Here is a 26926-nt window from a genome sequence, read left to right as displayed (position 1 = left end):
GTTCGACTGTGGTCTCCTCTGGAGCACCCTGCCTCTCCGTTGTGTGCCCTCTGTCCTCTGCACCCTACTGCCCTCCGACCTGTCTCGTACACTCCTTGTGGACACATGTCAAGGCCCTGTTCTGTAGGGTGCTCCCTCAGGTCTGGAGCCCTGGCTGACGCATTCGAGGCGGGGATTTCCTACTGTCGCGCTCTACTCAGGCAGCAGCTCAATAAGCGGCCATACGCTCATCCATTCAGCTCCTTGATCCCTGCTGTGCTCCAGTGGAGTGGCGATGCCAGGGCGGCAGGAGTGGATGAAATAGTCCGGCGGGGAAGGCAAACCAACAATGTCAGTATTGTTGTATGAAGTGCAACAAAGAAGTCCACCTCAAAGGCTGCACCGAGGATATGTTACCGGGAGCTGAGATAATTAGAGAAAGCTTCTCTAAGACGTGCAGCCATATTTCATGGAATCTAAAATGCTGTCGTTTCTAAGACACATCATTATCTTGTGTACCACCAAGAAAGAAAATATTGCCAATTGGGACACAATGCTTTTTCACTTAGAATGTTTATTTCTTTTCATTGAAAAGACTTTTAGACTTAGACAGATTTTTGTCTGTGTCACTTTTGTATATAGATTAAAAGAAACATGTTAGGATAGTAAATTGGTTAAGGTCTTCCTAACCTCACTTCTTCACTCTCCAAGTCTTCTGAATTACTTTTCATCTCAGCTCATCAGTACCCACTTATGACCATACTGTATCATTCTCTGTTCTTTCCAATGTGTTGATGATGTAGAGCTGTTGTTTCTGGAATTTTTATCCATGCAGCTGATACCCATTCTTCCAGTTTTAATGTTGCCACTTTCTTTCTTTCCTTTTTTTTTTTTTTTTGAAACAGAGTCTCACTCTGTAGCCCTGGGTAGGATGCAATGGCATCATCGTAGTTCATTGCAACTCTTGGGCTCAAGTGATCCTCTTGCCTCAGCCTCCCAAGCAGCTGGGACTATAGGCTCTCACTACCATGCCCAGCTATTTTTTTTTTTTTTCTGTTTTTAGTAGAGATGAGGTCTCGCTCTTGCTCAGACTGGTCTCAAACTCCTGAGCTCAAGCAATCCTCCCAGAGTGCTAAGATTACAGGCATGAGCCACCTGGCCCAGCCTGATGCTGCCACTTTCTTGATCATACCAGAAGGTGTCTGTGAAATGTGTTTTAGACAGCCAGGACTCATATACTTCCTAAAGTGGTTTTTAAATAGTTTGTTAATTAAACACTCAGGGGTTTCAGTTGTTCAGTCATGTCATGGAAAATAACAAGTATAATCATGGTAAGGCAGTGACAATGATACTAGGACAGCAGCAATTGTAAGACCTACCCCAATTTCAGAGATAAAAAAATATGTGTCTTGGAATTAATAAAAACCATTTATAAGACGTCTAGGAGTAGCTAGGTGCTGTGATTATTCCAGTGACTTAGTAATGTCAAGGCTCTGGGTAGATGACTCTGTGATTCTTCTAGTCCAAGATGAGAGTTCCAGGCATGTAAGCCACACTCAAAAGGCAGAAAGCAGGTATCAGGGTCAGGACTTTCTCCCACCACATATCAGGAAGAGAAAATACCTTTCCCAGAAATCCCTGAGCAGATTTCCCTTACACCCTGCTGGCCAAACTGTATCATAAGGCCATCCATAGCTACAAAGGAGGTTTGGAAATCTGTTTTTTCTCACCAAGTTAAGAACGGGGTTGGGGGCCGGGTGCGGTGGCTCACACCTGTAATCCTAGCACTCTGGGAGGCCGAGGTGGGCAGATTGCTCAAGGTCAGGAGTTCAAAACCAGCCTGAACAAGAGCAAGACCCCATCTCTACTATAAATAGAAAGAAATTAATTGGCCAACTTGAAAAAAAAAAAATATATATATATATAAATTAGCCGGGCATGGTGGCGCATGCCTGTAGTCCCAGCTACTTGGGAAGCTGATAAAGAAGGATTGCTTGAGCCCAGGAGTTGGAGGTTGCTGTGAGCTAGGCTGACGCCATGGCACTCTAGCCCGGGCAACAGAGTGAGACTCTGTCAAAAAAAACCAAAAACAAACAAACAAGAATGGAGTTGGGAATGACTTTTGGATGGTCGGCTAACAGCACATCCCAACGTGGTCACATACATTTGGGATACACCGAGTTAAACAACCTGAAACACTGCAGGACTTCCCAGAGTGTGGCAATATGGCTGATTGAATTATGGGGAATATGATGTTAAGCTTTTCCAAACTTAGAGAATGCAAATTTATTTTCCCAAAGTAGGGAACCCAAATTGCAGAATATCAATGAACAACTCTTGGTTGTTGCCAGAAGACAGTGGCCCAGAATAACAAACACAGGCTCTCCAGAGCAGAGCTGAAGCGGCAGGGAAGAACGGGGTTTGTGGGAAGTGAGTGGGAATGAGATTTTGAGCGGAGACTGTGCAGGGCTGAGAGGTTTACACACGAGAGACACATATTGATTTTAACCATCTCAGCTTGTTTTGCTAGGTAAGGGCTAATTTGTTTTCAAGAGTCTTGTGTCTGCCGGGCGCAGTGGCTCACGCCTGTAATCCTAGCACTCTGGGAGGCCGAGGCGGGCGGATTGCTCGAGGTTGGGAGTTCGAAACCATCCTGAGCAAGACCCCGTCTCTACTAAAAATAGAAAAGAAATTAATTGACCAACTAAAAATATATATACAAAAAAAAAAAAATTAGCCAGGCATGGTGGTGCATGCCTGTAGTCCCAGCTACTTGGGAGGCTGAGGCAGGAGGATCGCTTGAGCCCAGGAGTTTGAGGTTGCTGTGAGCTAGGCTGACGCCACGGCACTCACTCTAGCCTGGGCAACAAAGTGAGACTGTGTCTCAAAAAAAAAAAAAAGAGTCTTGTGTCTGTCATGCCACTGTAATTTCCTCTGACACTGGAGTGGGTTGATACTGAGCTATTATTATCTCCTTCTCTTTCCTAACCTCTGGCATTCCATTCTTCGTGATCCAGTGATATTGGAGCTAGACTGGCTGGCTGGCTTCTGGGAGTGGAACTGAGCACTTTGGTAAAATGAACATGTGTGATGCCTGCTGCTTTCTGCCGGATAAGTTGCTAAGTGTTTGCCAGAAGCAGCAGACCGCGTCGATGGAATTAGTCCCTTTTATTTGAGTTTGGGGTCATGAAGCAAGCCCCTCCTGGTCCTTTTGGTCAGAAGTGATCTTTTCCATCTCTGATTTTAGCAGCAACTTCTGTATCTCAGACAGCAGCAACAAAAACGCCATCATCATCCTCAGTGATGTTTCTGAACACCTAACTATGCTCTGTAATTGGGCTCTGTAATGCATATCTCAGGGGCATATCTCATTGAATCCTCCCCACCGTCCTGCCAGATGTATGCTTTCTGCAGATGAAGGTATTGAGGTGCAGAGAGATTAAAATCACCCAGCTGTTAGATAATAGGGTTGGGATTTGAATCCAGGTCTGACTCAAGAACTATTGTTCTTAATCTTGGCTTTCCATAGCTTCTGGTATGGCACCTCTGTGTTGTTATTTGTACATTTGTCTTTTTACATTTTGTGAGAAATCAAGCTGTATTACGGTGTTTCCTAATAACACCTAGTTCAGTATCTTGCCATACAAAGTACTTGATAAATAATTGTTGAACAGATAAATGAAGAAATAGAAAGATAAAGAATAAATCAGGCCGGGCGCGGTGGCTCACGCCTGTAATCCTAGCTCTTGGGAGGCCGAGGCGGGCGGATTGCTCAAGGTCAGGAGTTCAAAACCAGCCTGAGCAAGAGCGAGACCCCCGTCTCTACTATAAATAGAAAGAAATTAATTGGCCAACTGATATATATATATAAAATTAGCTGGGCATGGTGGCACATGCCTGTAGTCCCAGCTACTCGGGAGGCTGAGGCAGAAGAATCGCTGGAGCCCAGGAGTTTGAGGTTGCTGTGAGCTAGGCTGACGCCATGGCACTCACTCTAGCCTGGGCAACAAAGCGAGACTCTGTCTCAAAAAAAAAAAAAAAAAAAAAAAGAATAAATCAGTGAGTGAGTGGTTTGCCTCAACATTAACCTAACATTGAGGCCAGGTGCAGGGGCTCATGCCTATAATCCTAGTGTTCTGGGAGGCCAAGGCAGGAGGATTGCTTGAGGTCAGAAGTTCAAGACAAGACCCCCATCTCTACAAAAAATATAAAAATTATCCAGACACAGTAGTGTTCACCTGTAGTCCCAGCTACATGGGAGGCTGAGGCAGGAGGATTGCTTGAGCGCAGGGAGCATGAGGTTGCAGTGAGCTGTGATCACACCACTGCACTCCATCCTGGGCAACAGAGTGAGACCCTGTCTCCCCCTGCCCCCCCCCAAATTAACGTTGAATTACTCAGTTATATAATAATTATCAATGTTTTCTTATTCTTTTCAGATTCAATTTTTCTTTAGTCACAAATTTATTCTAGATGTCATCTAAAATGTTTCTAAGTAAAATAATCACAGATCATTGGTTATTAGATTTAGTTATTTATTTTTTGAGACAGAGTCTCACTCTGTTGCCCAGGCTAGAGTGCCATGGCATCAGCCTGGCTCACAGCAACCTCAAACCTCTGGGCTCAAGCGATCCTTCTGCCTCAGCCTCCCAAGTAGCTGGGACTACAGGCATGTGCCACCATGCCTGGCTAATTTTTTTTTGTGTATATATTTTTAGTTGGTCAATTAATTTCTTTCTAATTTTGGTAGAGACGAGGTCTCACTCAGGCTGGTTTTGAACTCCTGACCTTGAGCGATCCTCTCGCCTCGGCCTCCCAGAGTGCTAGGATTACAGGTGTGAGCCACCACCCCCCGGCCATTAGATTTAGATTTGAAGGGGATATAATGGGTGGCTGGCTCAGCCCTCATTTTCTTGGCAAAGACCTCTCAGCTGTTAATGTCTAGAACATGAGGCCTTAGACCCTTGCCCACCATCGTTCTACAGCAGCGTCTGAGGCAACCAGGGTGATTTCTGTCTTTTTTTTCACATAGTGTCCTCCAAACACTCCTTTGTCTAGATTTATAATTCTAACTATATATATTTGATCATCTAAATCATTTTCTTTGGGTTATTGTTGTCAGTTTCCTGGAGACACGGTCTTTATATCTTTCATAGGTTAGGAACTTACCTATTTCATATTTCAGTGGATCTCTGTTTAATTCTGGCATTTCTTCAAACCTGTCTGCAAGCCCCTTTTGTTCCTCCTTCCCTCTGACTCATTTTGTCTTTGCCTTTATCCTATATGGATCTTTCACATCGGTAAATTGCTGTATTTTCTTAGTCCATTTACATTATTTTTTTTTAATTAAGTGAAATGAAAAACATCCCCCAAACCCTTCTCCCATCTCTGAAAACCTCTTACTCAGCTGTGTTGGCCCTTGTTTGTTTCATGAATCTCACCAGCCCCGAGTCCTCTGGTCAGCTGCTCGCATCGATTTTTGTGCTGATTTGTTGGTTCTGTTGTATCTATTGCACCTTATTGTCCCCAAATCCTCCAGACCTCTGGGACCACTCACTCCTTCATTATCCAAATAAAATACCTCTTCCACCCCCTGCAGTCCCACGTACCTGAGGGTAGTCTGCACGCCCTCCAGTATTTCTGAAGATGATTTGCATGGTAGTTACTTGCCTGTCACTTCTTGCTCCAAATCCCAACCTAATTTTCTGTAACCCCAGTCTCTTACCAGCCCCTGACTCACTCTCAGGTTTCCTTTTCCCCCCAAACTCGAGTCTCTCTCTCTCCAGCTAGCTCCTGAGGCACATCCAAAGCAGTGCCACCATCCCTGAGCCTTCACTGTGATCAATTTCACTCCCCAGCACATTCTCTCATCCAGACAGCGGAGGACCTTCCTTTCATAAGTATAATGGATTTATCTTGCTTTCCTAAACAAAAGAACATTCCCCCCCCCACCCTGAGATTAATTCCGTGGCTCACTTTGAGATGAAATGGTTACAGTCAGCAGGGGTTTTTAAAATATCACTTTTTCCCCTTCCTGATTCATTACCTTTTGGGTATTTTATGAAGTTCTAATGCGCCAGTGGAAGTAAAAAGCGCCTTATAAACAGTAACATGCTGTACAGATAAAAGAAATGACTGTTGTCATATAGCTGGAGAAATGCTCTCTGTATTTTATTTCTTTTGAAAAGAATAAGGACAAACACATAGAATATTAGGTTTTGATTTTTTGATCAAATTCTTGCGTACTGAGAACTGAGAAAAATGGAGACATATATGGATTTTTATTTAATGTAGAGCAAGAGAAGCAGGAAACGGCCTGTGGAGAGTAGGACCTGCAGGCGGTAGTCATGGCCTTGGCCTGGATCTAAGGCTCAATCACTGGGGTGTCTGGAGGAGAAGAAGGAGCCTGGAGCCAAAGGAGCAATTGCTGAGGCCAAGAGGAGCCCCTGGAAAATGCGGGTTTGACTCTCTCGGTGTTCCCAGCAAGTGTACCTGGGCACCTGCCCCTCTGTAGAGTTGATCCAGGTCCTGATTTCCACCTGCTGAGCATCAGAGCTCCCTCTTGGCCTTCGTCGAGTCTGCCCTTCACCAATGCGCATCCATGAACCCGTGGGTCAGGCCTCTGACATGTGTCCCCTCCTGTGTTGTATCCAGGGACAGGGTGCCTTATCGGAGAGACTCCGGAGCTTCAGCATGCAGGACCTCACCACCATCAGGGGAGACGGCGCCCCTGCTCCCTCGGGCCCCCCGCCACCGGGCTCTGGGCGGGCCAGCGGCAAACACGGCCAGCCTAAGATGTCCAGGAGTGCTTCTGAGAGCGCTGGCAGCTCAGGTAGGTGTCACTTTGCTTCCCTTCTTTCCTACAGGTTGGGCCTTGCTTCCATTGAGAGAGCCCTACTCCACCATGTGGCATGAAACCTGGCCCTTGCCCAAGGACCTGCCACCAAGAGAGACGCCCATCAGATCAGGCCAGGCCAGGCCTGCAGATTCTGACCAGGGCTAAGTCACCTGCACATTGCCTGGGGAATTGGGGGTGGTTGGGTGGCAGTGCCTGGGCCACAGGAGGTTTCTTTGTTCTCTTCCTCTCTGACCCCACTCTCCTAGGGGGCTTACCTGTCTTGAGCACCTGAGTGTCTCCTCCTACCCACACAGGGCTTACTGCTGTCACGGCCCTCTTCCCTGCTGAATATTTCCTGTCCTCTCTCTCACTCTACTGTCTCCTTGTCACCCCTGATCCCTCCTCAGCCCTGTATGCCCCTAGTCTCTGCATACCAAGGGCCATGCCAGCTCTGAGGTCTAATTCACGTGGAGGCCAGGGCCTTACAGTAACAGCATCTCTGCCTCTGAAGTCTAACTCTGGTTGTCACATGCCCAGCATGAGGTTGCTAGGGTCAGGATTGACCTGGCGATCTTGTTAAGCTTGCAGTCCTCGGCCATCCCCAGGGGCTTCGGTAGATCTCGGGTGAGACCCAGACATCTGATGCCATTGAGGTGCAGCTACAACTGGGACCCCTGGCATTGGATCCATCAGTGTGAGTTTCAGGCTCCAGGAGGGCAGGGGCTAGGGAGCTGGGCCAGGACTCACAGCAGTTCTTTTGGAACCTGTGGCCACAACATGTGCCTGGTGGCTGCCCTACCCTTAAGTGTACAAATGGGGACAGCCAGCTCCCTGTGACTGTGTACAGCCTGCAGGGGCACCCTGGCCTGAGCCCTGGGTCCTGACAGACCCCACCTGACTCTTGGGGTCTTATACATGGAGAGAAAAGCATGAGCCCTGGGGCTGTCCTGGGAATGACGACTCATGTCAGAGCCAAGTGCAGCCTGGGGATCAGGCCATTCCCCACCTCTCAGGAATGTCCCCTCTGCCTTTCCCCAGGTTTGAAGGTTGTGGTGTTTCTGTTCGGAGATGTTTCAACCCCGTCACTGTGGGAAGCAGGGCAGGGTTGAGGAGGTAGAGGCCTGGCTGTGGGGTGAGGGCCTCCTCGGGCAGAGGTTATCCCCTGAGGGAACCCCCCACCCCCGCCCCAAAACTTAGAATGGAATTCCCAAAGTCCAAGCAGAAAGGGACCATTCAGTCTAATCCTCTGATTTTGCCGGTGAAGGGGCAAAGGTCCAGGGGAGGGGACTCTACCAGGGTCCCCCATGCTGGACTATGGGGGAGCACAGCATCCTGACTCCTGCACCGGTGCCCTCAGTCACTGTCCATCGACCCTCTGGGCCTCACTGAGCGTCTGCAGCTTCTGGCCTCCTGGGGCGGCCCCGGAAACATGGCTGCAGAACATCTCCAGGTGTCGTCTCCACCCTCGTCAGCTCACTGGCTACCAGCCTCGAGCGAAAGCTGCCACTTGGAAGAACAAAGGGCCCCAGTTCAGTGAGACCCAGAGAGCAGAGCAAGAACCAGTGGGGTGAAGTTCCAGGGGGTCGCTGCTTCCTCACTACGTGACCTCAGCAAGCTGCTTGCCCTCCCTGCACCTCAGGTTCCCGACCTGCACGGGAGCGACACCTACCAGCAGGGTTGTTTGAGGCTTCAAGGGAATTACGCCACGTAAAGTGCTTAGGGTCATGCCTGGGACTAATATGCAGTAGCTGCTGTTCTTGTTATTTATCTCACCTAAAAAAATACTTTGTAGGCTGGGCGTGGTGGCTCACGCCTGTAATCCTAGTACTCTGGGAGGCTGATGCCGGAGGATCACTTGAGGCCAGGAGTTTCAGACCAGCCTGAGCAAGAACAAGACGCTACTAAAGAACAAGACTCTACTAAAGAACAAGACTCTACTAAAATAGAAAAATTAGCTACACGTGGTGATGTGCATGCCTGTAGGCCCAGCTACCCGAGGCTGAGGCAGGACTGCTTGAGCCCAGGAATTTGAGGTTGCTGTGATCTATGATGATGCCACTGCACTCTCACCCAGGTGACAGAGCGAGACTCTGTCTCAAAAAAAAGGCACTTTGTAATAACTGAAAGTGTCCAGGAGAGAGATGAGCTGCCTGGTGAGCTAGTGAGATCCCTGACACTGAAAGGAGCTAAACCAAAGTTGAATGGTCAGTCTCAAGGGGGGATTCCTGCTTTGGGTAGGAGATGGACTCAGGCAGCCCTGCAGTCCCTTTCCTCTGAGAGTCTGTCACCATTCTAGAGGTGGACCAAGTAGAGGAGGCTCAGAGAGATCAGTCACTGCACTGTGCCGAGGCCCCCCCGGGGCCAGAATCCAATCCTCCCGCCTGGACTTTCCCTGGTGCATTATTCAGGGAAGCCTCAGCACTGGGAGCATGAGGAGTTTGGGGAGATCTAAAGTTTGGGGAGATCACATGCTGGTGAGGGAAGTGTCTCCTGGGCCTCCAGCATCTTCCCAGCCCAGCACCAGGTAGAAAAGGGTTTGGGATGGTTTGTTTCAGCGCTGGCCCTGCCACTCTCCATTCGCAGAGACAGTGACGCCCCCTGCCACGCCCCAGGGAGGCGGTGGGGAGCGCTGCGGCAGTCCTGGGCTGAGACAGCCAAGTGTGTTGCATTGAGCTCAGGCCGTCTCACTGCCCCGCCCTTGGCCTCAGCACCTGTGGTTTCAGGGGGCAGAGAAGGGAGGTGCCGACCCAGCAGGGAGGCCAGGAGCGGTGTGGCACTCTCCCCAGCTGCTCTGAGGCCTAAAATAAAAGCCATCTCAGAAAGAAAGAGGTGAGAGATGGCCCAGGGCTTGGGTGAAGGGCGGAAGCGCCTGGGTCAGAGTCACACAGGGCTGCTGTGCCCTTCCCAGCTCAGCCCCGCCGCCGTGGGCCTCAGGCTCCAGGCCTAGTCAGGTAGGCGAAGGCCCCAGAGTAGGGGAGGGTACTGGACTCCATCCTGGCTAGGTGACACCATGACACTGGCCTGTGCAGACACAGCACATGCAACACAGCAAGGCAGATGCCATTAAATAGTTGCCACACTTCTTGCTGGGCCTAGACTCAGCCTTAGAACTTTTCTGAGTGCAACTTTTCAAATCCACTACTAGAGGATTTGAACTTGGCACAGAAAACAGACCCAGTTCCCTTCAGCTTTCTCCTTTGAAAAAGGAGCCAATCCCTATTCAGCGTGTGTCTTAGGGTTGCTAGTAGAGCAAACACGATCATTTACAAGCCCTGGACACGTGGCAGGAGTTGAAGACAACCTGGGAGAGAGACAACCTGCAGCCCATGGAGCTCTGTGCAGCCATAGGAAGCAACAGATTAAATATACACACAGGTGGAACATGAAGACATGATACCTAGAGAAAAAAGTACGAAACAGGGGATTTTATGTAAAATAAAAATATATGCCTACCATGCAGAATAACAATAACATCATTGCAAGAACACATTTAAACAAAAAGTTTCACATTGAAATAATAGTAAAACCACTGCTCCTTGAGGAAGAAAGAGAATGTGGGTGGGGTGTGGGGATAAAAGTCACGCCAGTGTGCATAAAAGGTGAGAGGGGGCCCCTTGAACCAGTGAGGCCCCCATTTGCTGTGAACTGAGAAGAGAGGTCCACTCAACTGTCTGCATCTCGTGGAAAGGAAGGACGAAGCAAGCAAAGGAAGAAGGGAGGAAGAAGGCACAGAACTGTCCCTGCATGGTTACTGAGCTCTATAAGCTCCCGGCAGGCAGACACATGGTCTGTCACTGCCCCCACCTGGCATGGCCACCTTATGCCTGGCACACAAAGGCCCCCACCTGTAGTCTGAGCAGGACACAGGGTTGGACGTTGGAGACAGGGAAGCATAGTTCTTCCCTGCTGCCTTCAGTACCCAGGGTGGGGCTGGGCAGTGCACTTGACCTGACCCTCTCAGCTGGCTGGAGTTCTCCTTGCATGAAGGGTCAGGGCAGGCAGGAACTGACCTTTCCCTCCCTGCAGAATGAACTAGAAGGTACTTAGACACCATCCATTGACACCTACCACTGACACCTACCACTGGACACTTGGCAGGGTACCAAGGGAGTTGAAAGAGTGATCCTGGCCTTCCATGGACTTGGAATCATTCAGTGAGCATGTTTTTAGTGAGCACCTACTATATACCAAAGCCTAGATGTGCATGAAGACCGATAGAGTGTGCAAAGCAGCAGCCAGTTAGGCCTTTGGCCAGATGTCCAGACGCCAACCACTCGGGGTTCCAAGGTCCGCCTGAGGAGGTGTCCTGGAGGACAGTCTGAACTGGAAGGCACAGAGGAGAGGAGGAGGCTGTGGGCAGGGGTGGTTGGAGTTACTTCCCAGAGGAAACTTTGATCCCATCTCCGGCCTTCCCTAGGGCTGCAGGATGCAGCCAGATGAGGGTGTTTCCTGGCACCTGAGAGGAAGCTGAAGCTGAGATGGTCCCCTCCCATACCTTGGTGTCTCTACAGACACCCACATTCCTGGGACCCCTATATTGTACACACTGGGATCCCTGCATCTCACTGAGGCCTCCTTGTTTGCCTGTGACTGGTTTCTGTCGAGTGGGGGGTGTCACTGATGGTGCCCCACCCCGTTCCCACAGTGTGTACCTGCTGCTCCACCTGCAGGACCCGGAAAGGTGAGTAGGCGGCCGGCCTCTGCAGCGTGCTGGGCGCTCACCTCGGGAGCGGGTTCTAACCAAGAGCTGGCACTGACCTTGGGGCTCCCTTTCAGCTGCATGGTCATGGAGGGGCCAGAAGGTTGACCCCTTAAAACAGCAAGCGTATTCTCTTATGGTTTCTGTGGGCGAGGAGTTTGGGAGTGGCTTAACCTGGCGTTTCTGGCTCAGGGTCCCTCAGAGGTTGTAGTCAAGACTTCGGCCAGGCTTAGTCATCAGGAGTCTTGCCTGAGCTGGAGGACCCACTTCCAAGATGGGCCTTTCATGGCTCTTGGCCTCAGTTCCTTACCATGTGGACCTCTCTGGGGCTGCTTGAGTGTCCTTACAACATGGCAGGTGGCGTGGCCCAGAGTAAGCAATCCAAGAGAGAGTAGGCAGGAAGCACAGGACCTTTTATGACCTAGGCTTTGAAGTCACACCCGCCACTTCTGCCTTATTCTGTTTCTTGGAAGTGAGTCATCGGGATCAGCTCACACTCAAGGGGGGTGGGAATTAACCTTCCCTTCTTGAAGGCAGGAGTATCAAAGAATGTGTAGAGATATTTGAAAACCACCATAGTAGGGTTATACTTCCATGTGCTTTAGGTGATGATGAACCTGGGAGCTTACCAAGGTCCCCTGAGATGACCAAGCCCTGCAATTCCAGGGCTTTCTGGTTTTGGTGTAGCCAAGGGAGCCCTGGTCCCGCTTTGCCACTTACTAGCTGTGCAACTTTGCGTGATTCACCTAACTACTCTGAGCTTCGGTTTCCTCATCTTAAAATGGAGATAAAGATCCCTGCTTCCCCCATCTCACTACGCTGTTATGAAAGTGGCCACGAAAGAGCCATAATAGCCACAATAATCCTGCGAAGGATGGCAACGATTGTAGCCTGGGCAGAGCCCTCCGGGAGAGGGGAGCTCTGGCAGTCTGGTCAGGGACCCCTGCTGCTGCCCTCCCTGCTCAGTGGGGCCACGTTGTTTTGTCCTGACCTGCTCCTCTGCTTGCCCAACCCCAGCTAGACACGTTAGGGAGTAGGCGGGTGCTGGGCTAATCAGGAGCCCTTTCACCCCGCCTGGCCCTCCCATGGAGGAGCTGCCTTTGGCTCAGAAGGCGAGAGGGGCTATACCTGGCCTGCAGCCTGCCTGCTGGTGTCAAGAGAGGGAGGAAGGCACATGTGGTGCCCACTGCTGCCTGTGCCACCAGCCCTGGTGCCACGGTGGCATGGCATGTCCCTCTCGCGTTGGTGGTGAGCAGGAGGACTGGAAAGTGCCTTATAAGAAATATCCTGTTTTCCCTCTATTTCTTTAGTTTTAAGGCTTCTCAGTGCTAAGCTTTTTAAGGTCTATAGAAGATCTGGGGATTTTGGAGGCCATAAGGCCAGAGTGAACCGAGGTCAGAGGAGTCCTGAGCTGGGGTGCAGGTGGAGACCAGCTTTCTAGCCCAGCTCTGACTCTAACCAGCGTGTGGCCCTGTGGGGTCTCCTGGTCCAAGCCAGAAATGGAGGGGCCATGTGCACTTGTTTCCAGCGCTTGGCCTGGTGGACATGCTAGTTCATTGAAAACGACCGTGCAGTACCAGTGGCCCCAGGTGACTGCAGGGATTTCTATTTACTTTTTATGGTTTTGAGTCTGTAAATTCTGTGAGCCATTCTGAAAGCCTCTCATTCTGGTAGATTGTCATTTGGGGGCCCAGGGAGCATAGAGCTGGCCTCTCCTCCCTTCGTTCCTCCTGGCAGTGATCTGTGCTACTGTCAGAGCCTTCACCTGCCGTGACTCCTGGTGGTTTCATGATGACAGGCAACATTTCCAATGCATTTAAATAGCACTGCAGTTAATTGTAGGAATTGAGTCTGTTTGGAAGGCCACAAGAACAGGCTGCATGTGCATAAACATGTGTCCGGTATTCAGTGGGGGACGTTCTGGTTCCTCATCCCAGAGTGAGCAGGGGAGCTGCAGAGATGGGGGGCTGTTGAGGAGTGGGCCACAAGTGGGGCTCGGTGCAGGCCTCAGGACCTGGAAGCTTTGGCCCCAGGCCTCCCTTTCTTGGGCCTCTTCCTCTCCCAGGGCCTTCTTGACACCAGTACATGGAGTTCTCCCTCCATTCTCCCTGGGGTCTGCTTACAAGGAACCACGTGATGCTTGGTCTCACCATTTCCCTCTGTGGCCTTGGGAAGGCCCTGACCCTCTCTGGCCTCAGCCCCCTCCTCTGTAAGGTGGTGGGTTTGGGCTGGCTGCCCCTCAGTCCTCCCAGCTCTGACGGTCTCTGTGAGGGAAGCATACTGACTGCAAAGTGGCAGCAGATGACGTTGGGGGAGATTTGTCTTGCGCCTGGGGCTGGAGGCCGACTCTCAAGCAGCGATGCCATGGGTCAGGATTTCAGGGGTGTCAGGGACACTTCTCTCTTGGTCCCCTAAAATGATATCACACGGGAATACACTCAGGCCAGAGCCTGGGAAGATTCAGATTATTACTGGGGCATCATAGAGCCCCAGGATCCCTGGGCAGAAAGGGAAATTTTCTAGGGGATGTACATTCACGCCTTAATTTGGGATGAGGGGTGGGGAAAAGCAAAGGTGGGCATCTCAGAGTCTAATGAGTGCATCACAGGGCAGTGACAGCCACTGAGGTAGAGCTCAGAGACCCCTGGGTCAGCCACAGTTTTAAAGTGTGCGTCTTAGATGCCAGGAGACCATTCTCTCCCCACCTCTGCTCCATCCTGCCCCTCCGTCAGTTGATTCCCTGTTGTTCCTTGCGTGTCTGTGTCTCTTTTTCTGTGTTTCTATTATTATCTCTCTCCACTGCCCTCATGCCTCTCTTTTCTCTCTACCTACTTTGATTGTAATATAGAGCTGAACTCTGGATTACTGCCTGTGGTTAGTCGTAGAGATGCCCCCTCCTTTTTAAATCAAGTATGAGGAACATAATTTTAAAAAGCGGTCATGCCTTTCATGCTCTCAAAGGGAGACAATTGCATTTTACTGAGTGTGGCCCCTGGGCAGTATCTTTCCTCTGACCAGAGCAGGAGGAGCTGTCTGAGGTTTAGAGCATGGGAAGTGAGTGTGTGCGCGTGCACGTGAGCGCGCAGGATTATGCATGTGTCTGTGTGGATGGGGGTGTGTGTGTGCATGCACACTCACACACGTGCGTGTGAGTTTCAGCCCCAAAGCCCCTTCCCTAACAGAATGTTCTTTTTTTTTCTCTCCTCGGTGGCTGCTGGGGACACGGATGTAAGTGTTCCAGACGGGCATGCTCTTCTTCAGACACGTTTGCTGCCTCCCGTTAATGCTGCTGCTACTGTGTGCGGTGTGGGATGTGTCTGCTAACCGGGGGGTGTTCTGCTGCACTGTGGGGGTGGGGTGGCCCCAGGCTCAGTGCAGGCAGCTCTGCGCAGGCCTTTAAAGGGCTTAGAGACTTGGCCAGTTTCCCCCTCCTTGCCCTCCCCACGGAGAGAGGAGGTGGAGCCTGTGGCCCAGCCTGCTGTATAGCCCTGCTGACACATTTGCTAATATGGAAATGTCAGCCAAGGCCACACCCCATTCCCCTGCTGTGGAAGACAACAGGGACCCTACCCTTTCCCAACAGAGGCCACCCAGCTTTGAGCATGCGGTGGCAGCTCTGTGGGCTCAAGGCTGCCGTCACCTGAGGTTTGCAGGTTGTTGTGGCTATGACCTGGCATAGGAGACCCTCCTCCCATACAGGTTGTCTCTGAGTGCCATAATAGTCATAAGACAGCAACACCCTTTCAGGGCTGTTGCCTGAGTCACACATTCTGTTTAGAGCTACAGGGACAAGAACACTGAGGAGGCAACTGCTCCCTTTTTTGCCCAGCTGCTCACCCTCATTCTCATCCTGGGGCCTCTCAGTGGAACTGTATTCTATGGGTTTATTTCTCCATTTATACTCCTCCCTGTTCCAAAAAGGAGTTAATCTACTTCTGAAAATATATGATATATCGAGTCAAAGTAAGAAAAATAGATCTGGGAGAAAGGGAGTGGGCAGGTAAGATGCAGTCAGGGGTGAGAATAAAATTTAAAATGCATGCTATCAAGGTGTAGACTGTCAAAAGATGCCAGGCTTCCTTGAAACCACTGCAAACAGGGAATTACAATTAGTTAAGAGATTCTTGTACACCGTGCAATAGCCGACCAGAGCCTTGGAGGCTTGGCTTGTCCAGAATGTTTATTCTCATTGGTCCTGAGAAAAAGGTGGAATGTTGCAAACACTCTTGGCAAAAACATTCAGTGAACACAGTGACCTGAACTGTTCGTCTCTTTTTAGGAGGTTCTCTCTACAGCTTCTGTCTGAGGCTACTTCAGGCCCACACTGGCCACCTTTGCTCCCAGCTCTGTTGAGCTGAGCACTTGTTTCCATTCCTGCCTGGATGTCTGGGTTCCCCTTGGCCCATCACTCCCAGTGGGCCAGAGGGTCATTTCTTTTCTACCCTGTAGTCCTTGCTCAAGGATGCAGTGGAGAACACGCACAAAGCCATTTTGCTTTTATTCCTGAGATTATGATGATGGTGATGATTTTGGTAATGTGTGAGTTCATGGCTCAGCCTCAGTGAATCCAGACTGCATGGGCTGGCTTATCAGATGCCCATGGATCTTGTGGTGACTCTGAGCTGCCTGCTGAAGCCCGCAATGATCGGTACAGGAAAAGGGAATTAGAGGGGACAGCATGTGCAGAGGCACAGACTCAACCAATTCCCACCCACTTTCCGGATGCGGGCTTTCCTGCTGGGCGGTTTGTGCCTTTGCTTTTGGTCTTTTTACCTCCTATTAGGCCAGAGGTATCTGTGTCCATAGGAGCTTCCTGGTTGATGGGTGTCGAACTCTGACTTGGGACGAGAGCTGAGCTCTCTGAGATGATGTCAGGATTGAACTCAGTGGATGAGTAGCCACTGTGTACCCAGCCCTGGGTCGGGGCCCAGAAGGACCGAGGGAGGATCAGCCACGGCCCCATGACCTCAGGACACTTTCTGTTGAGCTGAGGGTACACAGCACACGTTGTGCTGTACAGGCTCCAAGCTCCACTGGCGTCTCAGAGCAGGGAGGGCTCTTCATGTTTAACAGGATACTAAGGGTGCAGCTGAACTGGGCAGAGGAAGGACAACCCAAACCCAGAGCAAATATGTGCTGGGGAAGCACAAAGTTAAAAAATAAATAAATAGGCCGGGCGCGGTGGCTCACGCCTGTAATCCTAGCTCTCTGGGAGGCCGAGGCGGGCGGATTGCTCGAGGTCAGGAGTTCGAAACCAGCCTGAGCAAGAGCTAGACCCCGTCTCTACTATAAATAGAAAGAAACTAATTGGCCAACTAATATATATAGAAAAAATTAGCCGGGCATGGTGGCTCATGCCTGTAGTCCCAGCTACTTGGGAGGCTGAGGCAGAAGGATTGCTTGAGCCCAGGAGTTTGAGGTTGCTGTGAGCTAGGCTGACGCCATGGCACTCACTCTAGCCTAGGCAACAAAGCAAGACTCTGTCTCAAAAAAAAAAAAATAAATAAATACATAAATAAATAAATAAAAAGAAAAATCAAAGGAAAGTTAATGATCTCAGGCCCTTTCTAAGACACAATCTGAGCAGATCACTCCCCAGCCTACAATTGTTTTGAGTCTTGTTAAGGCAACCGTGTTGTTGTGCTGCCTCCTGCTGGCTGTTGCAGAGCACAGCAGCAGTAACTGGCAAAGCTGCTTAAGATTAGGGTTCAGTTATTAAGTTTAAATCCACGCTTGTGCTGTTATAGTCTAGTGGGTCCACTATTGATGGAGAGTGCACATTTGGTAGCTGAACATGTTCTTAGGAGCAGTAGCAGAGTGTCCCAAGAAGAGCCCAGGTTTCTATCTACAGACCTCAGGGTTGTTGGACCAGATGACTTGAGGGCCTCCTAGTTCTGCATTCTGTGATGCTGGGTAAAAATAATATATGAAGCATGGAAAGATCATGTGTGTGTGTGTGTGTGTGTGTGTGTGTGTGTATGTGTGTGTGTGTGTGTGTGTGTTAAATAAGCCAAGTACAGGCAGAAAATATTTTACATCTCAACTAAGATAGAGCCACCTGGCCAGATGGCATGGAATATGCATTAGCATTTAATATATTTTTATTTTATTTTATTTTTTATTCCTACACCTAGCATTTTTTAGAAGACACAAGCATTTAATATTTTTAAAATACTATGCATTCAGTGAGATGAATTAATTCTGAAGCTTTTCCTGTGGATTTATTCAAGGCATGCTGAAATAGGAATCTTGCTGTCAGTTTTTCTGGCAGAGGCTACTATCAGGTTCTCCTTCCATTAGGCTCCTCTGCCTCTCTAGAACTAAGGCTTTGAAATGAAAAATCTACATAGCTTTGCTTAAGGTTATCCCTTGAGGTTTCCTGGCATTTTACATCCTGTAAGAATGCTTGCAGCTGAATATGCAAGTATAATGCACTGTCAACACTGCTTGTATGCATAATGTAGAAACTGTGCTTCCTACCTCGAAATTACTGCCCCATCCTTTCCAGAGAAGATTCTTTCCCTGAGCATTTAAGCATTCTTCTGGTGTGGAATCGCAGAGCATTTAAGCATTCTTCTGGTGTGGAATCGCAGGTCTAAGTTGCAAGGTTTGACATGTCTCAGTTCTAAGGCAGCTTCTTTGTTCTCCCAAGGAAGTGCCTCTCTGCCACCGCCTTGGTATCCTTTTGATAGATTCTGAGCCTGTGGTTGTTTCTATGCATAGTGCCTGGCTAGTCTTACAACTGCATTTTCACATCCCAGACCCCCTGCAGGGAGACCCTAAAGATGTGAGTGCTTCTTTGGACACAGGGGCCTTGGCTATCCTAACAGGCCTGGCTTGTCGTGCTGTGTGCCTAACCTTGCCCTTCCTTGCCCCTTTCTACACTGATCCCTCTTGCTGTACTTTGTCTCCTCTGTGTAGATTGTAATGGACATTAAGTGGTTGAGGGAGATGTGCATGAGGGTGGTGTGAAAGCATGGGAGCCTCACCAGGTCCAAAAACCATTGGCGTTTTCTGACGAGGAGGAGGAAGACCTGCTGGATTTCATGTACAAGTATAAGGCACCTCGGAGGACGGATTTGCCCCTGGAGGTACACGGTGTCTGGGGCTGTGGGTTGGAGCATGTGTTTGCCCAGGGGCTCTGCCCCAGAGATCTGGGGGCCCTGGGAGCAGCATCTCTCAGGGCATCCAGCATCTCCCGAGTACCTAGGATGGAAAGATCTCCCTCCATCAAGCAGGCGGGACAAACTACTACATAGCATCCAGCCTCTTGCTAAGAGGGGAAGAAAGACCTTACTAATTTCATTTAGAAATAGACGTGGTAAAGTGTCTAGGGCTTTATTGCTGTTAGTTTTTACCCCCAAATATTAACAACTCCTAACCTAAGATGATGTGCAAGTGAAAAGCCACCCAAATGAGTGTTTTAGGGGAAGAAAACCCCAGAATGTGCAATTTGACAAGTTTTTATAAGGCTTGTTCATCACTGTATCTGCAAGAGCTAGCATAGCACCTGGTACAAAGTAGCTATTCAAAAGTGTTATTAAAGGGGCACAGCTCTTTAAAGTTACCAAAAACAGTATGCTTCATATATGTACTATTGTCGGTTGTATATATGGTAGAGTTTTGGCAACAGGAAGGCTGAGCCTGGAGCCTTCTGGGTTTTGTTCCTGGGATGTGGGCAGGTAGTCACCAGTCATGGGCTCAGGTGCAGGGCCAACAGAACTGGGGACCCCAGAGTCTTCCTCTTTCCCCCTAAGGCCTCCTCTCCTATTCCCCATCTGCTGAGTACTACGGCCTGAGAGGGCAGGTGAGGCGAGTTGGGAGTCCTCTTTCCACAGAGTAGAGACCCCTGTGAGACTCAGGGGAGATGCATTGAAATGTTCCCCTATGCAGGGGCTAGCATTCCTGTTAGATTTAGGACAGCAGTTGTGACCACCTCCCCATGCAGGAGGTCATCAGATTCCTTTCCAAGGCAAGGCACGCGTGGGTCAATTTTGAAGTTAGAGGGTTTGGGGTAAGATGTTCTGAGCTTGGACACTACTGGAGGAGTCCCGTCTGGGCATTATGGCCTGGACAGCCATGATAGGAACAGGAGCCCATCCTAAAACATTCCAGGGCCCAAGGGTTTGTGCTATTTTGTTTTTGTTTTTTGAGCGTGAACCCTACTGTAAACTGCGCACACGAGGGATCTAGGTTGTGTACTCCTTATGAGAATCTAATGCCTGATGATCTGAGGTGGAGCTGAGGTGTTGATGGTAGTGCTGGGGAGTGGCTGCAAATACAGATGAGCATTAGCAGAGAGGTTTCACTGCACAATAAATGTAACACACTTGAATCATCCTGAAACCACTGCCACCCCATCTCCCTAGTCCGTGGAAAACTTGTCTTCCATGAAACTGGTCTCTGATGCCCAAAAGGCTGGGAACTAATGCTCTAGTTCATCCACTCCCTCCCTTTGCTGTGCCTGTTTGTCACTGAGCCAGACACCAGGAAATGGTGGTGAATGTGACACGGGCCTGCCCTCAGGAAGCTCCTAGTCTGGTGGGGAGACAGTGAGCAGAGAATGCACACCTCACAGGTGCAAGGTTCTCTGCTACAAAGCATGGTGTGAAGACAAAAGAGGTGATGAAGCCTGGTTGTGTGCGTCTGGGCAGTAGCACAAAGGGCTTAGGAAAACCTTGGCAGAAGTGACTTTAAGCTGGGTCCTTGGTAAGACTAGAAATATTCAAGACAGATGAGAAATGGAAGGGCTTCCATCTCTGTCAGAAGGAACAGAGATATGAAAGGACACATTGTAGAGAAAGAAGTTATCTGTATAACAATGGACAGACAGTGGTTGAGGGCAGGCTGGAGCTGGTTGTGTGAACCCCCTTGAGTGCTATGCTAAGAAGCTTTTCCTTTTCTTTCATTGTAATAATAACTCCTCCTGTGACCTGTGTATCCCATGGAAGGGGAGGGGTTCCTTGAGAGTCATTTGTGGAGGAAATGAGGTGGAACCTTTTACACAGATTGAGTATCCCTAATCCAAAAAATCTACAACTTTTTGAGCACTGACATGATAATCAAAGGAAATGCCCACTGGAGCATCAGATTTCAGATTTTCAGATTGGGGTACTCAATTGGTATGTATGTGCAAATATTCCAAAGTCTGAAAAAAATCTCAAATCTGAAACACTTCTGGTTCTAAGCTTTTCGGATAAGGGATACTAAAGACAGTGTTTGCTTCTGTGGTGTTGTTTGCTGTGCATTTAAAGGTTTTCACATCCAGAAAGGGGACTGGAAATTTCTTAATGGAAATTTGGAGCATGTAGCAAGACACATGAGACCAGTTCCCAAAGAAAATAACAAAAGTAAGGGAAGAGATGGGGAGGCAGTTCTCTCTGCTGAGTCATTTGTTAAGATCATTGTGCTCCCAGCATAAAAATAAGAAAGATGCGTCATTCTTCTGCACAAGCGTTCCCTTGGGAGCTCTTGAGATGTAGGAGACTATGAAGCCAAGAGGAAGCTGTTAGCCTTTTCGATGGGCTTAGTTTCACAGGGGTGCATGGGATGTGACTCTGGTGTTTGATTCCTGTTGTGGAGACTCAGGGAGACCCCAGCCCCAGCCAGCTGCCTCACACACGTGTGCGTTTGGCCAAAGGAGCTGGATACAAAATCCCTTCCAAGTGTTGTCCTCTAAAAATTCCACATTTATGCCAAATTGAGGGATGCCTTTCTTTTTGTTTTCTCTACCAGGCACCTCCTAGAATCCCTCGATCTCGCTTCAGGAAGAAAAGTACCTCATCCTCGGCCACAGAAACCACGTGAGTGAGATGAGCCAACAGCACCGGATCCACAGAATGTTTCTTCTCTGCCTTAAAGAGCTATTCACTAATAACATAGAAATCCGCAAGTTGGGTGTGCTTTGAGTGTGCAGCCTCACAGACATAGCCTTTTCTCTCTCCCCTCTTCCACTTTTAAGAATTTTTCCCCCTTTCTTTTATTTTGTTGAGGAGAGGCTAAAGGAAAAGGTAGTGGGGGGGGGTGCCCTTTAAGTCTTCTGAGGTTAGTAATTTTCCACAATTGGATTGTCATTATAGACAGCAGTGTGTTTTCAGAAATATAAGAGAATCACCCTTATGCTGCTGAGATGTACATTTGTAATTTATCTGTTGCATACTTAGTTTTTAGTCCTGTAAATGCAATTTTTTAAAACGTTTTTTGTTCTTGCTACTAATACTTTGAACTATGATGTACATATTTATGGCTTTTGGCTTAATATAATGGACTTGCAAGGGCTGCCAGAGGTTCTGATATGTAAGAAAACTGCAAAACCAGAAATATATAAAAATATTTGATTCTAGAGAACGTCTCAGATGTGCTTATAAAGCTTCCAAATACAACTCCAGTAACACATCCCTTTTCCTGCTGGAAGATGCTCCATATTCTTCAGATAGTTGTTTAGTCAAAAAACCAGAGAAGTTAGGAATGAAGTTAGCTGAGTGTGATGATAGGTTGGGGAAACACCTAGGTAAGTCACAGGAAGCTCATCTCCTTTGATTCAGGATTAGGAGCTTCTGAATCGTTTCTATGGATTTAATGTTGCCTTAGGCAGGCGGCTTACCCTTGACCAAACTTCTTGGGGATGGGGACTTTCAGAGCTGTTGGAGGAATAATTTTGTTTCAAAAGTATGTGGCAAATGATTATTTCTCCTTCATAGTGACCAGTGCTGTGACTAGCTTCCCCAGGTAGAGGAGCCTACAATCTAAGCACTTTGTTTTAGAGACCACTAAGCAAAAACAAAGAAAAAACACACAAAAAAACAGAGAACTCTGCCATTTCAGATATGCTATGAAATACATCTGAGATATACATGTGTAACAACCAAAATTGTGCAGCCTAGGATGGTTCTAGAGGTTGAGATCTTTATGGCTAAGACTTTGCTTAGATCCATGGGCAGCTGTGGTTCACACCTGTTCCTTGCTGACCTGTGCAGAATGTGAATGGGGACGGACTCACACCCATGGGCACTGTAGGTCTTATGGGGTGTCTTACACAGTCCGGATTGCTTAGTAGGGGAATAAAGCACTGTCTGAGGGGTCTGCCTACTTAGGTTGACAATTTCCTTTGAAAAGAATCTGGTTTAAATGGTGCTGTGGTCTGAGGTAGCTGTTCTCCCCTCTGACAGCTGAAATATAAGAATAGTGTATTTGTGCTTAGAGTTGGTGTTTTCTTTCAGTGTAATGCATGCAGTGGTCACAACCCAGTTACTTCTAGTATTTGGATCGTGTTTGTTTGTAGATATGCCCTGAAGACTAGAGAATTAGTGTTTTATACCACACAGAACTTAATGTCAACAAACTGTAAACAGGCCCAATTAAAAACTGGTCCATTACTGAGCGATACATACTATCAGTGGCCTTTGCTGATGACACATTAGCTAGCTCTTAGCCACCTCAGAAAGAGTTTTATTTAAAGTTGATTGCTGCCAGATATGCATATTGAAATCCTTTCTTCCCACAGTTCCTCCGAAGGTGATTTTGTAATTTACAACAGGATATGGGAAATAAGCCTAAAAGCAAATCTGTGGCTGAGACAGCAAACTGAGGCTGTCTCATTGTCTGTGCCCCTCCAACACCAATTCCTAAACCTTTGAAGGGAGACAGAAAATCTGTTTTCTTTAAGCTCACTGAATAGTTCTAGACAGAGGAATAATAAACTTTTTAAAATGTATTTACCTGTTAGTTGGAAGTACCCAGAATTCTCAGAAACAAGTGCAAAAAAGCTTAAGCAGCTTCATAGCAACTTTTTGCCAAAATAATAAATGCCGTTAGCAGCAGAGTTTAAAATCCTATTGTGAACAGCTACATTTTCATTTTACAATGGAAAGTTATAATAAGTACAGGCTATCAAGTTTGCACTCAACTATGCCAAAAAAAGTTTGAAGCACTCTACTCTCAGACATGTGTATTATTAATCTCATTCAAGGTTAAAAAATATAAAGCTATCCAAACACTGTCTTAATGTACATGTAACTATTTTTCCTTCAAGTGTTGAGCAGGGAGTTGGTTTCTCTCTTAAAGACACTCACTGTACAACTGCAAGCAGCTGTCATACTTCTGGCAAAATGTGTTTACTTATCTGACAAGCTGTATATTTGTGTATGAACTGACATAAAATGTGAATACCTGTAAGTGTACATGTAGTTGTGTGGTGTTGTCTAGAGGATACAACTGAATGTTTTTAATTTGCTGACTTACAGACACTGACTGTTTACAAAATGCTAGCTTGAAAGTCTGTAATTTTTACGTCCTAACTTTTAGTTAATTGCCATTGAGCACCCTTTCTGGTTCTGAGGAGGTGAGACATGGTCGTGTGCTTATAAACTGAAGAGTTTAGTCATAATCCCTCCTGGCTTTGTGTGAATAGCTTGCTCACTTCACTGGCCTTTGAAACGTGTGTTCTCCGTAGTAAAGTGTCCATGTGTTTGTGATAAGAGTGCTTGTCCACCGTGACCTTCATCGAGCCTTCCTAGTCCTTCACCCGGCACAGTATTTGAAATGGCAAGGATGTGCTTCATTCTCTAACAGCATACAAAGTGCTGACATTCTGGATCGTGACTGTGCACATTTCCTCTAGTTTCTTTCTGTAGTCCCTATAGAACGATCTGTAATAAAATAGTATACTGGACTGTGCATCAAAGGGATGTAAAATTACAGTATTCCAAAGGTTGCAGTTCTGCTGTTTTGTTATAATGCCTGATATACATCTTGAATAAAGTCTTAACATTTTTCTTTTAAAAAAAATCTTTGTAATGTTGGGCTTATAAAGAAAGAGGAAATACTTTTTTAAAAAATGTGGAAGGTGGCAAGGATTAGAAGCTGAGTGCTCAGCCACTAACTGGCCTGGTGACTTGGCCCCATGCCTATTGCATAGGATTGTTGGGAGGGGGAAAAAATTAAATGATATGAGTGTTTTGAAAACCAGTTCGTAACACAAATATAAACCTGAAAGTATCAGGTATCTGATCTGTAAAAAATATCTTTTATATTTTAAAAGATCATCAGTGGAAACTGGGTAGCTGTGAAAATACAGTAGTTCATTGGTGGGCAGTTTTAATTCTGCAAACAGACCTTTGGTCCAACATTTAACTTTACTCTGAGCATTTTTTCTTCTGCAAATGGGGGTGTACCTATGTGGGTTGGAACAAGGTGGTGCATGTACAGGCCCACTGCGGAGAAGGGGTGCCCTTAAACCTACAGCAGGCCTTGCCTTTAAAATCTGAACAGGTACACTCAAGCTTCATTGGGTGGTCACAAAAACTAGAAGTTCAGAATTTGAAATATTAAAATTAAACACAGGTCCATTTTCTTTGCTTTTATATTCAGTGTGTTTGACATGACTATAAAATAAACCAGCAGCAGGAAAAAGCAGATTCAGAGGACTAAAAGGAAGAAGAGATGGAAAGAAAGGCTGGAAATCCATTCATTTATGCATGTACTGAGCCAGGTCCAATGTCAACAGAACTGAGATTAACCACATTAAGAGTTGATAAAGAAGAGGAAAGCAAAGTTATAAAAATTAAAAGCTGGGGGGAGGGAAGGCAAGAGCAATGTATGTAACCTTAACATTTGTACCCCCATATTATGCTGAAATTAAAAAAAATTTAGGCCAGGTGCGGTGGCTCACGCCTATAATCCTAGCACTCTGTGAGGCCGAGGAGGGCGGATTGCTCAAGGTCAGGAGTTCGAAACCAGCCTGAGTGAGATCCCATCTCTACTATAAAAAAATAGAAAGAAATTAATTGGCCAATTAATACATATATAAAAATTAGCCGGGCATGGTGGTGCATGCCTGTAGTCCCAGCTACTCGGGAGGCTGAGGCAGGAGGATTGCTTGAGCCCAGGAGTTTGAGGTTGCTGTGAGCTAGGCTGATGCCACGGCACTCACTCTAGCCTGGCAACAAAGTGAGACTCTGTCTCAAGAAAAAAAAAAAAAAATTAAAAGCTGAGTTGGCACAGTATTATGAAGAAATATTTAGTATTTATACAGTGCTAGATTATAGTCATTTGTTGATTCAGATAAGAATTTTCATGTTGTTAGAAGACTGAGGGAAATACACAGGATCCCAAGGAGTTAGATTGTGGTTCTAGGACTTAGTAGCTGTACTTTTTTTTTTTTTTTTTGAGACAGAGTCTCAATTTGTTGCCTAGGCTAGAGTGAATGCCGTGGTGTCAGCCTAGCTCACAGCAACCTCACACTCCTGGGCTCAAGCGATCCTCCTGCCTCAGCCTCCTGAGTAGCTGGGACTACAGGCATGTGCCACCATGCCCGGCTAATTTTTTCTATATATTTTTAGTTGGCCAATTAATTTCTTTCCATTTATAGTAGAGATGGGGTCTCACTCTTGCTCAGGCTGGTTTTGAACTCCTGACCTCGAGCAATCCGCCCGCCTCGGCCTCCCAGAGTGCTAGGATTACAGGCATGAGCCACCGCGCCCCGCCAGTAGCTGTATTTTTGGGTAATTTATTTAACCTTCTCTAAGCTTCAGTTTCCTCAAATCTAATCTAGGGATAAATAATCATATCTCCTCTTGCAAGCTTATGAGGATTAACAGTTTTATAGATATAAGCCCAGTTTTGTAGATATGCTGGGACATAGTAAGTGTTCAGTAAATTATATATATACTTGCATAAATAAGCTATGCATATACTTTATACATTTTATATATATACTTGAATATCACTTAGGTAGACTCTTTAATGCAATGTTTTATTGTCAAACTATAAATCAGTGTTGATGATAAGCCCTTCTACCCACAAAACAAAAATTGTATGTATAAAATTTCCTTCCCCCTTAATCATGTGCCTGGCAGCCCTCCCACTTCAGTCCATCTCTGGATGCTGAGGTCCTGGTTGCCAGTCCGTGTCTCTACCTCTCCTGTCCCTGGGCTCTGAGGCCCCTGTAAGAGACTCTGTCATCCATATTTGTAGTAAAGAAGTCATGGAGGCTGTGGGAAAGTGACCTCCTCCTTCTGCAGGCGCCAATTCCATCCCACTGCCAGCGGGGCATCAGAGGGCAGGAGCCAGGCAAGTGAGAATAAACATGGAAGTGGTTGGCTTTGGCCATTTCAGAAGTGCAAAGTGATGAAACCCCATCAAGACAGAATGCCATTTCATGTTTCAGGTTTTTACCTCAAATTAGATGTCTGCTCTTTATTACTTAGTCCCTTAAACAGACACACACTTGGCCTTCTGGTTGTAGAACATTCTGTTGTTACCTCTTTTCCTTTTAATGAAGGAAACACTAGTTTCAAGGAATCCCTCTAAAAATCCTAGCCTGCTATGCCACAGAACTTCCATTTGGTTATCTTTTACCTTATTCTATTAACAATAGAGGAACTTTATCTTATTATCATCAACTATTTATT

At 47.4% G+C, this 26926-nt stretch overlaps 1 protein-coding gene across 3 annotated transcripts in view; it reads left to right on the top strand.

Moving 5' to 3' along the window:
- Nucleotides 1-25165, top strand: part of REEP1 (receptor accessory protein 1) — a 114124-nt gene extending 88959 nt beyond the window's left edge. The window contains exons 6-9 of one of the 3 annotated variants that reach the window (XM_076000952.1): nucleotides 6634-6811; nucleotides 11463-11498; nucleotides 18456-18607; nucleotides 21252-25165. In XM_076000952.1, coding sequence (XP_075857067.1) covers nucleotides 6634-6811; nucleotides 11463-11498; nucleotides 18456-18607; nucleotides 21252-21323 — 438 coding nt within the window. In that variant the 3' untranslated portion in view covers nucleotides 21324-25165. The remainder of the gene's footprint in view (nucleotides 1-6633; nucleotides 6812-11462; nucleotides 11499-18455; nucleotides 18608-21251) is intronic. The other 2 variants (XM_076000950.1, XM_076000951.1) reach the window with 2 other exon arrangements.
- The last annotated feature ends 1761 nt before the right edge of the window (nucleotides 25166-26926 follow it).

Source organism: Microcebus murinus, chromosome 3 (assembly GCF_040939455.1).
Source record: "Microcebus murinus isolate Inina chromosome 3, M.murinus_Inina_mat1.0, whole genome shotgun sequence".
In the NCBI taxonomy this organism is placed as follows: Eukaryota; Metazoa; Chordata; class Mammalia; order Primates; family Cheirogaleidae; genus Microcebus; species Microcebus murinus.
The sequence above is the reverse complement of the archived record's forward strand: the minus strand, read 5'-3'. Positions and strand labels throughout refer to the sequence as shown.